The sequence below is a fragment of the Gavia stellata genome, chromosome 29 (assembly GCF_030936135.1).
Source record: "Gavia stellata isolate bGavSte3 chromosome 29, bGavSte3.hap2, whole genome shotgun sequence".
In the NCBI taxonomy this organism is placed as follows: domain Eukaryota; kingdom Metazoa; phylum Chordata; class Aves; order Gaviiformes; family Gaviidae; genus Gavia; species Gavia stellata.
The window spans coordinates 4968392-4980678 of record NC_082622.1 but is presented as its reverse complement, the minus strand read 5'-3'; the positions used below and the strand labels follow the sequence as shown (position 1 = coordinate 4980678).

Genomic DNA, 12287 nt, shown 5'->3' with positions numbered 1-12287 from the left:
GCAGAGATGCGCCAGCGGCTGAAAAATGATGTAAAAAAAGGTGTAAACCACACCGCAGTCACTCCTACCCTCACCCTGCTCCTGTCCCCGGGACCCTGGTCCGGGACCCCGGTTAAGAGGCACTTCACATCCCAAATTGCAGGAGCTTAACCCCTCCTGCAGCCCCGCCAGCGCCCATCCGAGGGCTGGGGTCCCCGGGGAGGAGTGGTGAGGGGCTGCGTGCACCCCCAGCCACGGAGGGGACGTCCCCCCGGCACAGCAGGCACTGAAGGCAACAGAAACACCCAGGGCAGGGCAGGGAGGAGCCGCAGCCTCTCCCCCAGCGTTGGGGACCCCGACGTGGGGGGACTCAGCTCGGAAACAAATTGCATGGGGGGCTGTCTGGCTGGGTGATGGGATGGCCGGATCCTTCCCACCACTCCTGAAGCGTCTTCCTGGGGTGTGAGCCAGAGATGGGGAGGTGGTAGCAGAGCAGCATCCCCACCGGCAGCGCACATCTTCCAGCGCCCAAGGAGCAGGGGCAAAGCCCGTGGTATCCTCCAGCGATCTCTGGCATGAGGACAGTCCTCCGTGGCGACAGTCTTGGTGCCAGGACGTGGCACAGAGGTGTAACATCAGCACCGCAGGGCGAAGGCAGCACCCGCGAGCACCCCAGTATGGCTTTATTTGGGCTCACCCCTGAAAAAGGCACGGAGCAGTCGAGCACCCCCAGCTCTGCCGAGCCCGGGGCAGCACTCTGGGGTCTTCCTGGCACTGACGGCTTCTTGGGGGTCCCCTCTCCTGGGATGAGGGGCAGGGAAGCCGCCCCCTTCCTTCCACAGCTCCAGGCCCCTTAAGGGGGGAGACAATATTCCAGCAAAGTCTTTAGGGTACCAGCTCCCTCCTGGCCTTTCCCCAAACCTGGGGCAGGAGGAGGAAGGAGCAGAGGCCAGTCAGGTCATGTAGCGCGTGACGGCTCTCAGGGCGTAAAGCAGAGCCGCCTGCATCCGAGCCTCCAGCAATAGCAGGTTGATGTGCACCTACGCAGGGAGAGCGGGGTCAGGGCACGGGGGGCTCAGCACCCCCCTACGCCCTGCTGGGAGGGGAAGGGATGGGGCAGCACCTTCTCCGAGTGCTTGAAGTGTCTCCAGAACTGCGTGTACATCCGCTTGGTCGTCTTCTCCGGGTAGCAGGCCACAGTCTTGATGTAGATCTTCAAGCTGCGCTCCAGGAGCTGGTTCACCTCCCCGTAGTTGTAGTCGTCGTAGCTGGGGGAGAGGAGGGTGTGTTACCCCAGGCACAACCCCTGCCCATTCGCACACCCCGCGGTCTTTCTGGACCTAATCCAAGCCCCCCACCACCAACAGCATCGCTTTGCCTTAGTCTAAACAGCAGCAACCAAGTCGCAGGCTCCGGCCGCGGCTCGGGGACCTACCGGATGCCGAAGACGCAGTGGACGTAGTTCCAGATGGCCCTGCGCAGCATGGACGTGTCCACGCCGCAGTGCATGGCGATGGTGTTGTACGTCAGGTTGTAGACAACCTGGAACTTCTCGTCCAGGAGCTGCCCCACGTCGGGGTAGAGGCGGTTGATCAATGAGTAGCCGTGGTCCTCCCAGGTGTAATCCTAACAGAGAAAGGATGCTGGGGTAGGGGCTCAGCAGGGAAATGTGGGGTCCCTTCCAAGCCACGGACGCAAGCTGGGGTCTGCCCCCACCATGCTGACCCCCCCAACTATTAGCATCTGGTTGCACTGCTTAGACAGCCCCAGCCTGGTCCCAGCCCTTCGCCCTCTGCACCCACGCTGTCCCCGACCCTGGAAACAGCCCCGCTGTCCCCCCTGCCAAGACAATCAGGACCTGCGACCCAGCACCCTGCCACCCCTTCCCCGCCGGCTGGCCGTGAGCACCCACCTGCGCACGGAAAGTGGGGGGTGCCTGCTCGCCCCTCCGCGTGAAGTCCTTGTAGCCGAACTCGGGGTCCTCCACGAAGCAGAGGACGTTGGACTGCAGGGAGTGATCTGCAATATCTACAAGGCACCGCCGCAGTGGCCGTGAGCGATGTGGCGTGACCCCAGACAGAGCCAGCCCTGCAGCTGGAGGCCTGATCCTGCTCCTCTCTGGGCAGATGCTGGCTCCTTCCCTCCTCCCCTGTGACTTCCCTGGCCCACAGAGACCCCGTCCCCAGCCAGCTGCACCCCTGCACCTCCTCACCCGAGGGAGCGACCAGCAAGCTCTCCGTCTTCTCCATCTCAAAGCGCGTCGCCATCTCCTCCTGCGTGACACCCTCCTCCTCCAGCTGGCTTTCCTGCAGCAGCTTCATCCTCTCCATCAGCACCTCCACCTCCTGCATGGCGTCTTTGCCCTGCCGAAGCGGACGGCAGAGTCAACCCTGCCCCAGGTCGAGCAAGGTTGCAGAGGGGTTGCAAGCCCAGAGCAGCACAGAGCCGCTCTCGGCTCCGCTGTCACTTGGAGTAGCCCCAGGGCTGCTCTGAAGAGCATTTGCCTTTGGGTTTGTCCCATCCAGACCCCAGCTGCTCCTGTGCCTCATCCCATGCCTCATCCCAGGGACTGGGAGGAAGGGACAGCCCTGCGGAGGATGCTGCTTCACAGCCCTAAAGCATCTGCTGTTCCCAATAAAAGGCCTCGGAGCAATTCCCAGGGGAAGCACCGTAAGGCAGCCCAGCACCCCACCATGCCCTCCCTTCCCACCCCACCCCTGCAAGGCGAAGCCCTCCCCTTACCCCGGAGCCCCCCATGCTGTCGTCAGAGGCAGGGCTGCTGTCGCTGTGAGGCGAAGGGGGCCGGCAGCCGTGCCCCCCATCCTGATCCTCCTCGGGGTTGATGCCGCAACCGAAGACGAAGGAGGCGAGCGAGTGGTAGTGGGTGAGGAGCACCAGGGCCTGCACCAGCTCCGCCAGCGACCAGCTGTCCTCCCCCGTCTTCAGCAGAGCCTGCAGAGCACACGGGGTTGGAGAGACCCCCCCATCTCGCTGCGCCGTACCCCCCAGAGCTGGGGTAAGCCAAGGGCAGGGGGACAGGAGGGTGTTTGGGATGTGCCTCCTCCATAAACCAGCCGCTTTCAGCAGCACAGTCCCCAGCCACGGGGGACAAGTCACCCCTTCCCCATCCATGCGGAGCAGTTCAGACGCTGCCCTGCAGCTCAGAAAATCCCTCAGCCCTGAAAGGGTTAAACGTGGGGGGGCTTGTGCAAGCAGGACGTGGCCTCTGGGGTCAAACCCACAAAAACAGAGTGCGTTTTGGGGGGGCATCTGCACCGGCAGCATCAGCTCTCACCTCGATGTGCTCCTTGGTGATGAGCCAGGGCCGGTGTGCCAGGAGTTTGTTGATCTCGTTGAGGTTCCTGAGTTTTTGGGGGGCACAGTGTAGTCCCTGCAGCCACGCCGGGTTGCCCCCCACCTGCAGGAACTCCCCCATGTGCAAGCCCACCAGGTAGGAGCACTGGTGCCGGGCTGCTGCCTGCGGGGAGAGCCGGGCAGTCAGCCCCCAGCACTGGCCAGGGCCCCCCCAACCCTGCTACAAGCCCTTGGAGAAGCCAAGGCAGGGAGCCACCCGCCCCGCATCGCCCTTGGAGGGTTTTCCCTGGGGATTACAGGCCAGACAGGGGTCTCTGCCTGCCCCCCCCCCCACCCCATCAGTGCCAGTCCCCAGGGGCTCTGGAGGGAGGGGGTGCTGCGGTACCCTGGGTGGGCACCACGGCACCAACCCCAAAGCGGCTTCCAAGCCTCTGGGACCCCAGGTCAGAGGTGGGACCCCCATCTGTGGGGTCCCAAACACTTTCCTGCCTCCAGGTAAAAACCCAGCGGAGGTGCTGGGACCACAGGTACCCCCCCAAGGGACCCCACACCCCGAGGGACCCCCATCCTCACCATGATGGCGATGTAGTGGCGCTTGTGGTAGGGCAGGGGCCCGTCCATGCGCAGCAGCAGGTACTGGGTCTTCCAGAAGCTGCTGAGATACTGGGGGTGCAGCCCCATGACCATGGTGATGTTGTCCACCCTGCCCGCCGAGACGAAGGCCTCGATGAGGAGCTGGTGCCGGCTGCTCTCCGCACCTTCCTGCGGGATCTGCCGGGATGGGGAGAGAAGGGTGGTGAAGGGTTGTGTGCTGTGCCCTGCCCCCAACAGCCCCCCTGACTCCGGGGGAGCCCCCCCCCCCAAAAAAAAGCATCGGTGGCTGGCAGGACCCAGGAGCACCCGTCCCACCACATCGGATGCTCACCCCATCGGATGTGGTCAGCCTCCTCCCCGCCGCCCGGTAGGGACACCGCCGGCAGCCCCCCATGCCCGTCTCCCCTCTCCCCGCCTCGGGGGGCAGGGGGTGACGGGGGGTCTCCATGTCGGACCCCGCAGAGCCCCGCCGGCTCAGCCTGCAGGTTGGGTTGTTTATTTGGGCACTGGCGTGCGGTGGGGAGATGGGGCTCAACACCCCCCCAGCCTCTCCACGCCCCCTCCCCGATGACGAAACCACCGCGCTATCTCTGCCGAAGGAGGAACCATCTGGGACACCGACGCCGGGTGCTGAGATAGGGCTGAGGGTGCCCCGGCACGGGGAGCCCTGGGGATTTCGGGGCACAGTTTTCAGGGGGGCAGGGCAGGACGGGGGCTGCCTTTGCAGCACAGGGGAAAGACAGCCTGTTTGGGTGAGTGGGGAAACTGAGGCACGGGTAGGGCAGGGACTCGGGGCAGGAAAACACCAGGGTGAAACACAAGTGCTCCCCTCCATCCTCCAAAACAAGATACCCCCTCGCTGCCCCAGGGATACCCCCAGCTGGGTGACCCTTCCCCATCCCACCCCAGCGGGGCACCAGCAATTGGGGTGGGGGGGTTGGAAACTGCTCCTTGACAGCCCCCTGTCCCCCCCACCCAGGGCAGGGAGGGAGGGACGCACCCACCCAAGACCATCCCCATTACTCTTACCTCTCCCAGAGGGATGAAGGCGCTGGGACCCCTCCTCAGCGGCCGGGGGACCTTGACCCCTCTGTCCTAGGAAGGGAAGAGCAGCGGCTTTAGCCCGGCACCAGGGCAGCCGGGAGTCACCGAGCGTCCCCGGGACGAGCAGCCGGCGGCGGCGGGACGAGCGTGGCAGCACCGGAAAGGGTGACTCAAGCAGCCACCCCACACGGGCCACGGGGACACGCGGCCATCGCCCCCGCACCCTTACGTCAGGCCGGGCAGCACCTGATGAAATCGGGCAGGGGTGTTGCTCTGCGCCCCGGGAGGTGTGACACACGGGGACCGTGCCAGGACACCGGAGCCGCGGCATCACGGGCCAAGAGAGCGGAGACACCCCCAGGACTTGGTTTACCACCTCCACGGGAAAACGGAGCCGGGGGGTCCCACGGGATGGCGGGGGGTCCCGGGAGCAGCACGGCTCCGGCCGTGGCCCCGATCCCAGCTGCAGCCAGGCGCTGTGGTTTGCAATCACCAGTATAACTACGGCGCCCGGGGGTGCTGTTAACCACCCCCCCCAGACACAAAATGCCAATAAACATCTCCACCAGTTGTGTTTTTTCTTTTTTCCCTCCCCAAATCCATTAACTCAGTTAAAACAGAAACAAGCCACCCAGTTACGGGGTAGCTGCTGCCCTCTGCATGGGGTGCAGCTCCTTTTTGACCCCCCACCCCACGCTCCCTCTCCCCCCCAGCTCCCCCCGGGCAAAGCAAGTGTTTCGATGCTGTATTTTCTCCAAGCAGATAATTTTTCTCCTCTCTGCCTGTGGGTGAGGGCCCGGCTGCACCCAACCAGGGTGCACCCAGGAGCAGCGATGGGGATGCCGCAAGCAGGAGCCCCCATCCAGAGCGCAACGGGACCCTCTCAGCCCTCCTGCTGCAGGGGTGGCTCGGAGCCCACGGGGACCCCCCAGTCAGCCCCAGAGCTGAAAGACGGGGATGTGGCAGACCCCGAATCCCCCCCCCAAATCCTGTTTTTGCGCCGTAGCATCCCACCAGCTTGCAAGTTTGCGGTGGCGCAGGGGAAATGTCTCTGCTTGCATCACAGCAGCACCCACAGGTGTCAACCGCAGACGGGGCGGGGACACAGCACCCAGCCCCAAGAGCTAAAATAATCCCCCCCGAGAGCTAAAATAATCTCCCATCCTGGTTTGGGGCTGGGAGAAAAGTGGGTGGAAAAGGGTTCAAGTGCTCCCAGCCCTGGGAAGGAGGTGAGGGGGAAGGGGGGGGGGCTGGTGCACAGTCCCCCCAAATACAGGGGGGACACGGTCCCTGCGTGAAACCAGGACCGAGATGGGGCAGCGGCAGCAGAAAGGGCATTCGGCAGACGAACGCCCACAGCATCGCTTCCTCCAACCCACGCTCCAGATACAGGTGCTGGCAGCAGCACCCCGTTGCTTGCCATGGAGGAGGTGCTCAGGACCCCCACTCCAAGTGGGGAAGCGCCAGCCTCCTCTTCCCGTTCCCCACAGAAACCCCCCGGGTCCCCCCGCCAGCAGGAGCCGGGGTGGCACCGTGAGGCTGGGAACCGTCCCCAAGCACAGGCTGCGCTCCGTCACCTCTGCCAGGACTTTTGAATGGGAGCCCAGCACCAAGCGTGCAGGCAGGATGTGAGCCCACGGTCCGCATCCGTCGGCCCAGGGAGCAGGCAGGCTCTCAGCCCCCCCGGGATGCCCACGACCACCCTGCTCCACCCCACGGCACACGTCCCCTGTGCAAACCCAGCAGGGAGCAGTGGTACCCCGGAGAACTGGAGGCAGCAGCAGCAGCCGTGCCCGTGGCGTCGGACACGGCAAAGCTCCTGTGGCCCATCCGGAGGGATGCCTCGGCTGGCAGAGACCTGCACCCTGCTTTGCTCCGGGTGCAGGGAGAGACACAGCCGGGAGACACACACAGGGCAGGCAACGGTCACCCCGGCTTGCGCTGCTGGGGACGCAGAGGGAGCCGGGCACCCCGTCCCAGCGGCTGCACCCCGTCCCAGCGGCTGCACCCCGTCCCAGCGGCTGCGGGTGAAGGCAGCCCCCAGGACCCAAAATAAGCGGCTCATCCCGGCGGGAAGAGCAGGGTGCTGCCCACAGGCTCTTCACGACTGGAAGCGGGCAGCCTTGTCCCGTAGCACCCAGTTACTGGGTGAACCGACCGAAGCGGGAGCAGCGCCGGGGACCACGTGTGAGGTGTCCCATCAGCTGCACCGCGCCGAGGCCATTCCCAGCGACCCCCTTTCTCCCTTCCCCACATCGCCTCCCTCCACCCACGGCTGTCGAAGGCTCCCCGGGGTGGGCAGGGCACGGCCACCCCTGCACGCCCGGCCGGCAGCTGGGGGAGGCGTGGGAAACCCACGGCATCAATGGGGAGAAAAGCAAGCACAGCACCCGGCAGCCTTTTCCAAAACCAAGAAGCCTTCCAAAACCAATGGCACAATCGGACACACACCTTCCAGCCCCTTAATGACAGGGATGCTCAAAGGGCAGCTCTGCCCCCAAACCTCCTCTCCCCGCCACCCCACGCTCAGCATCCAGCGTCACGCTCCCGGCCTCCTGCCACCGCGCAGGAGAGGCTGCGGGGACGCAGCAGCGAGGGTCCCGCTGCCGGGATTCACCTGCCGGAGACGGGACATTCCCCGGGGGACGGCGGCAGCAGGAGGAGGAGGGTGCCCCGACACACGCAACTGGGGGTGCCGATGGCACGACGGCACGTCCCGCTCTCCAGCTGTGGAGCACCGGGGCAGGGAGACGCTTCTCCCGGGGGTCTTTTCCGTGGTGCCCTGTGAAGGGACGAGCCTCGGGGCTGCTGCCTGGCGTCACCGGATTGATATCCCAGAGCTGGAGCCGGGCACAGCCCAGGTGACGGTGGGTGCCTTCTCCTGCCGGCTGCCTCCGAACCACTACCGAGGCGGCGGGCGCAGCCTGGCACCCTCTCCCAAGCGGGGAAGGGGTGTGGGATGGCACGAGGTGACCACGCAGCAGCTGTCAGCGCGGCCACGCGCTCCCCACGGGTCAGGCAGTGGGTCACGGCACGCGGTGGGCTCTTGCCAGCGCGGGGCTGCAGCCACCCAAGCAAAGCGAGCGGTGCCCGCATCCGCACGCCACGACGGCTCCGAGTATGCGGGATGCTCCCGCCCTGAGTCACCACGGAAGCGAGACTGGGGTGACAGCGGGAGCAGGCTCATGCCATCGCTGCTCCGGGTGTGAGCTGGCTCCGCGCTGACTCACGGTTTGGGGAGAAAGAGCTTCTTTGGTGCTCCAAGAGGCTCCCTGGGAGGGGACGGCAACGGAGAGACCCTGGCAGGCAAATCCACGGGATGCAGACAGCAGGAATTCCGACCCCGAAGACAGCGAGGAGCCGGGGAGCCCAGCCCGGCCGCTTTCCAGTGACGGCTCAGGGTGACCTTTGAAGGTGCATTTTAATCATCCCTACGCAGAGGCTCGTTATGTTTTGCTGCATTAAGCAATCCTCAGGGGTGCTGCAGTTAACCCTTGCCACACCACCGCCGCATAGGGTACCACCTCCTGCTTCCGCTGATGGGGAAACTGAGGCACGGAGGCGATGCTCTAACCCGCGCCAGCCATGCAACCTGCTCCCAGGCTCCAGCCAGCACAGGGCAGGCGGAGGGTTTCGACGGAGACACTGGGGAAAGGAGTTAATCCCCTGGGAGCAGAAAGATGGGTGTGCCAAGCAACGAGCCCCCCCCACGCTGGTGCCAGTGCTTAGTCAGGTGTTGGAAAATCATTCCCAATAAAGCGAGGTTAAACAAACACCGCCGCAGCCATCCGGCAGAGCAGGTTTGCCCGTCGTAACCGTGCTCCTGCCAAAAACGGGGCGGGAGGCTGATCCTGGGCTGTACCGGGGGGCGAGAGCAGCGCCGGGCTCGGCCCCGCTGACGCACGGAGCCGACGTGTGAGTGCAACCCCCTTGGCACGACTGCAACCCCAGCCCGACCCGCTCCCGGAAAGCAAACCTGGCTGCCACCACGCTCCAGCAAGGAGGGCAACGGGATCCCTAAATCCCACCCTGCCTCATCCTGAAAACCCGAAGAGGTTTCACGGAGAAGAGCGGAGCTGCGGCTGAACAGCCAGCCTTGCAGCGGTGCAAAACCCCACTGCCACAGCACGCAAGAACAAAACCAAGATGCTTTCACAGCGGGTGCGAAGGTCCCAGCCCACGGAATTTTGGCGGTACCTGCTAGACATCGGTGGCCAAGGTCTAAGGCATCCCCGCTGCCGCCGGCCAGCCCCCAGCCTGCTCCAAAGCACCGATTTCAGGCTTCAGCTCATGCCAGGACAAGTGCCGGATGGGATTCCCGGCAGCACTGCCGTCTGGGGTCTTTCCCACCCATCATCCCGGCGTTTCCAGCTCCCAGCCCATGTCAGGAGTAAGCGTCCCCACAGCTATGCCGAGGTGGCACGGCTATTTGGGGAGCCACCGGCTCCCCGCAAGCAAAGCCCGGAGCTGCAGAGCAATCCTGCTGTCCCTGGGGAAAACCGAAGGAAGGGGAACACAGGAGCAAGAGGGAAAACTGCAAATGGGTTTTTTTCGGAGGGGAAAATAAGTTTTACAAATAAAATTCCCAACTTCTTAGGAAACTCAGCAGGTTGGTGGACTGGCGTTGCAGATGGGTCCGATCGCCCGGGAGGTCCCGCAAAGCTGTGCGGACACCTCAGGACTCCAAACGCCAAAGCCCCGGGCGACCTGCGCGGTTTCCCAGAGCTCTGGGTTAACGGGAACATCCGAGAGATCCCATGCCCGGCCCGGGAACAGCAGCACGAGCCGAACGACTGGACGGAGCCCCCAGAGCCCCCCAGCTCCGCACCACTTACCCCAGTGGGCACGTCCCATCGCCAGCCCCTGCCTCAGTTTCCCCTCACCTCCCGGCCCATGCCTGCAGGCAGGACCCCTGCCCGGCTCCCCCACACACATCGCAGCTCCTGGAGGGTTCGGGACACCCCGAGATCTCCCCGTCCAGCCACCCCAACGTCCCCCCACCCGGCCAGGGCCACCCCATCCCCAGGAGCCCCGGGTGGGCTCCCAGCACCCCAGCCTGCTCCCGCACCCCAGCACCCTCATTTTTAAAGCTGGTTGCGAAGCAGATGAGCAAAGAGGGTGACTCCTGCAGCCCGGCCCGACATGTCGCTGCTCGTCCCCTCCCTGCAGCCGCCCACGGCGGGGGGGGGACCCCCCGGTGGGGGACACGGACGGGGTCCCGGGGCGGGGGGACCCCCTGGGCGGGCTGCAGGGTGACAGCACCCCGTCCCACCCCGGGGAGGGGGGGAACGATGCAAATCGGGAGCGTCCCGGGGCAGGCGAGCACCGAGCCGGGCCCTTACCTCGCCGCCCCGTCGGGCCCCGCAGCCCCGGTACTCCTCCGGCCCCGCGGGCCGGCACGGCGAGCCGGCCACCAGCATGGCACCGCGGGGAGCAGGGGGAAAGGCGGCGGGCACGGCCCCGGGACCCCCCCCTGGGCTGCGGGGCGGGGGTCCCCGGACACCCCCGGGCTCTAGAAGGTTCCCCGGGCCCCCCGCGCCCGCCCCGCTTTCATAGCGCGGCGGCGGGCGGGAGGGGCGGGAGGCTCCGCCCCGTCGCGGCCAATGGCAGAGCGGGGGTGTGGCCAAGGCGCAGGCGTCAGCCAATAGGGCGCGGCGGCGCGGGGGGTGCTGGGGGTTGTAGTTCGCCGCGGGGCCTCTGGGGTTGTTCCGGGTTGAGGCCGTCGGGGCGAGCGCTGCGAGCCGTGCGGGGCCCCCGGGGCCGGCTGCAGCGTCAGCCCCCCCCCCGCCCGCGGCCAGGCACCCCGGCGGAGGGTGCCGGCTCAGGGGAGTGCCGTGGGGGGGGGCTGACACTCCGGGCATCCTCTCTGCTCCGAGAGGAAGGGCAGGACCCCTCCGCACAGCCCTGCTGCGGCACCTTCCCCAGCCCGCGCACCGGGAGTCACGGAAAAGAGTCACGGAAAATGTCTCCTGGGGCCAAAGGGAAAAGCAACCGGATGGCCAAGGCACGCCAGGAGCCCGCGCGCCTTTACGGGCAGTGCCGTTTGCCCAAAACCGCTCGGCGGCCCTGGTCCTGCCTCCTGCGCGGAGCCTGTCCCGCGGCCCTGCGAGGCCACGAGCAGTCGCTGTGTCCCCCCTCCTGCACCCCTCCTGCACCCCGAGGCTCCCCCCAGCTTCGCCCGCAGCAATTTGAGGCACCCGCCGCAGAAAAGCCCCCGAGAGCTGCGGAGCAGCTTTCCCCTCCCAACCTCTACAAGCGTACGGCCCTGTCCGCTTGAATAATAAACACCAAACTCAGTAAAAGAAGGTGAAAGAAGGAAAAAAAACCAAACCCCAAACCACCCCACACCCCCCAGACAGCAGCGCTGGGAACAGCCCGGTGCTGCTTGACAGCCCGCGCATGGCAAAGTCCAGCAAACGGCAGTCGCTGCGCAAACAACTCGGGTTTTGCCCGGCAACAGCCTCCTCCGGCTCCATCCTGAGCTCCTGCCAATCCAGCGACCATGCCAGCGCGGTGCCGGCGGCACAGCCAACGGCCGGCACGCCATGGCACGCTCACGGCTGCACCAGCCTCTGCGGGGAGAGAGGACAGAGCGAGTTTCAAATGCCCCCCCCCGCTGCCCCAGTCGGCTTCTCCTTGTCCTTGGCCCCTTCCCGGCGCTCCGCCGCCTGCAAACACCCGGTGCTATTTTTAGGGGTGTTTTGCAAACGTGGCTCTGCACCGAGGGCGTGGGGTCTGGGCGGCTCTGGCCACCCCGAGGTGTTTGCTTCTCTATTTGTAGTTGTGTCATTTGAGAGGAACAATTTGGGGGTTTAATTGCACCTGATCCGAGGTCCGGGTGGTGCCTGCTCCGAGGGGAACGCGGCCCCCACACTCCCCTGGGGTTAGAGGTGCTGTTTCAGCCCCTCTCACTCCAGTCCAGCTCCATCGCCTGCTCCTTTGGCCCCGTCACACGCCGCAGGGAGCCCCGGCGCTGCCTTACCCATGGGGCAAGAGCCAAGACGCTGCCTGGTCCCCGGCCAGCACCGGGGCTGCGGCTACCTGAGGCCACGAGCTCCGGGTTTGCTTTGCCTGAACACGTCAGCCCGGAGACAAAAAGCCATCTCTTGCTTTGCACCAGCAAAGGCAACGGGGTGTAAGTAAAGCAGAGGGGGGGCTGCCTCTCTTCCCCCCTCTCTGCCCCCCCCAAAAAAGCTCCAGACATGAGGGGGACAGGCTGAGACGGACCTGGGCTGTGGGTGTGCGTCAGACGGTGGTCCGGTTGGAGAGATGGGCTGGAGATGCTGCCAAATATTTAATATAAAAATATCCCATCAGAAGACACCGAGGGCTGTGCCAGAAGGACATTTGCCCCG

The 12287-nt window shown here is 65.5% G+C and overlaps 1 protein-coding gene across 2 annotated transcripts; it reads right to left on the bottom strand.

Annotated features, from left to right (window-relative positions):
• Nucleotides 1-219: 219 nt before the first annotated feature.
• SESN2 (sestrin 2) lies at nt 220-10352 on the bottom strand. 2 transcript variants are annotated; one of them, XM_059830731.1, is made up of 10 exons: nt 10275-10352; nt 4918-4983; nt 3868-4065; nt 3275-3457; nt 2722-2931; nt 2192-2342; nt 1892-2007; nt 1415-1605; nt 1103-1247; nt 220-1019 (listed from the first exon to the last, which is right to left on the bottom strand). In XM_059830731.1, exons 1-10 carry the CDS (start codon nt 10350-10352, stop codon nt 933-935), a joined length of 1425 nt encoding a protein of 474 aa, XP_059686714.1. In that variant the 3' UTR covers nt 220-932. The 2 variants fall into 2 exon arrangements, with proteins under 2 accessions (XP_059686714.1, XP_059686715.1); XM_059830732.1 differs by lacking the exons at nt 3275-3457; nt 4918-4983; nt 10275-10352 and having other exon boundaries at nt 1892-1998; nt 2171-2342; nt 3868-3985.
• Nucleotides 10353-12287: the final 1935 nt, after the last annotated feature.

Bases quoted from the DNA above. Each gene is read 5' to 3' on its own strand.
- SESN2 (XM_059830731.1), bottom strand. From the start codon at position 10,352: ATGCTGGTGGCCGGCTCGCCGTGCCGGCCCGCGGGGCCGGAGGAGTAC. The intron at 2,932-3,274 runs GTGAGAGCTGAT...TGTGCTCTGCAG, and splicing joins TCACCAAGGAGCACATCGAG to GCTCTGCTGAAGACGGGGGA. The intron at 2,343-2,721 runs GTAAGGGGAGGG...CCGCTTCGGCAG, and splicing joins ACAGCATGGGGGGCTCCGGG to GGCAAAGACGCCATGCAGGA.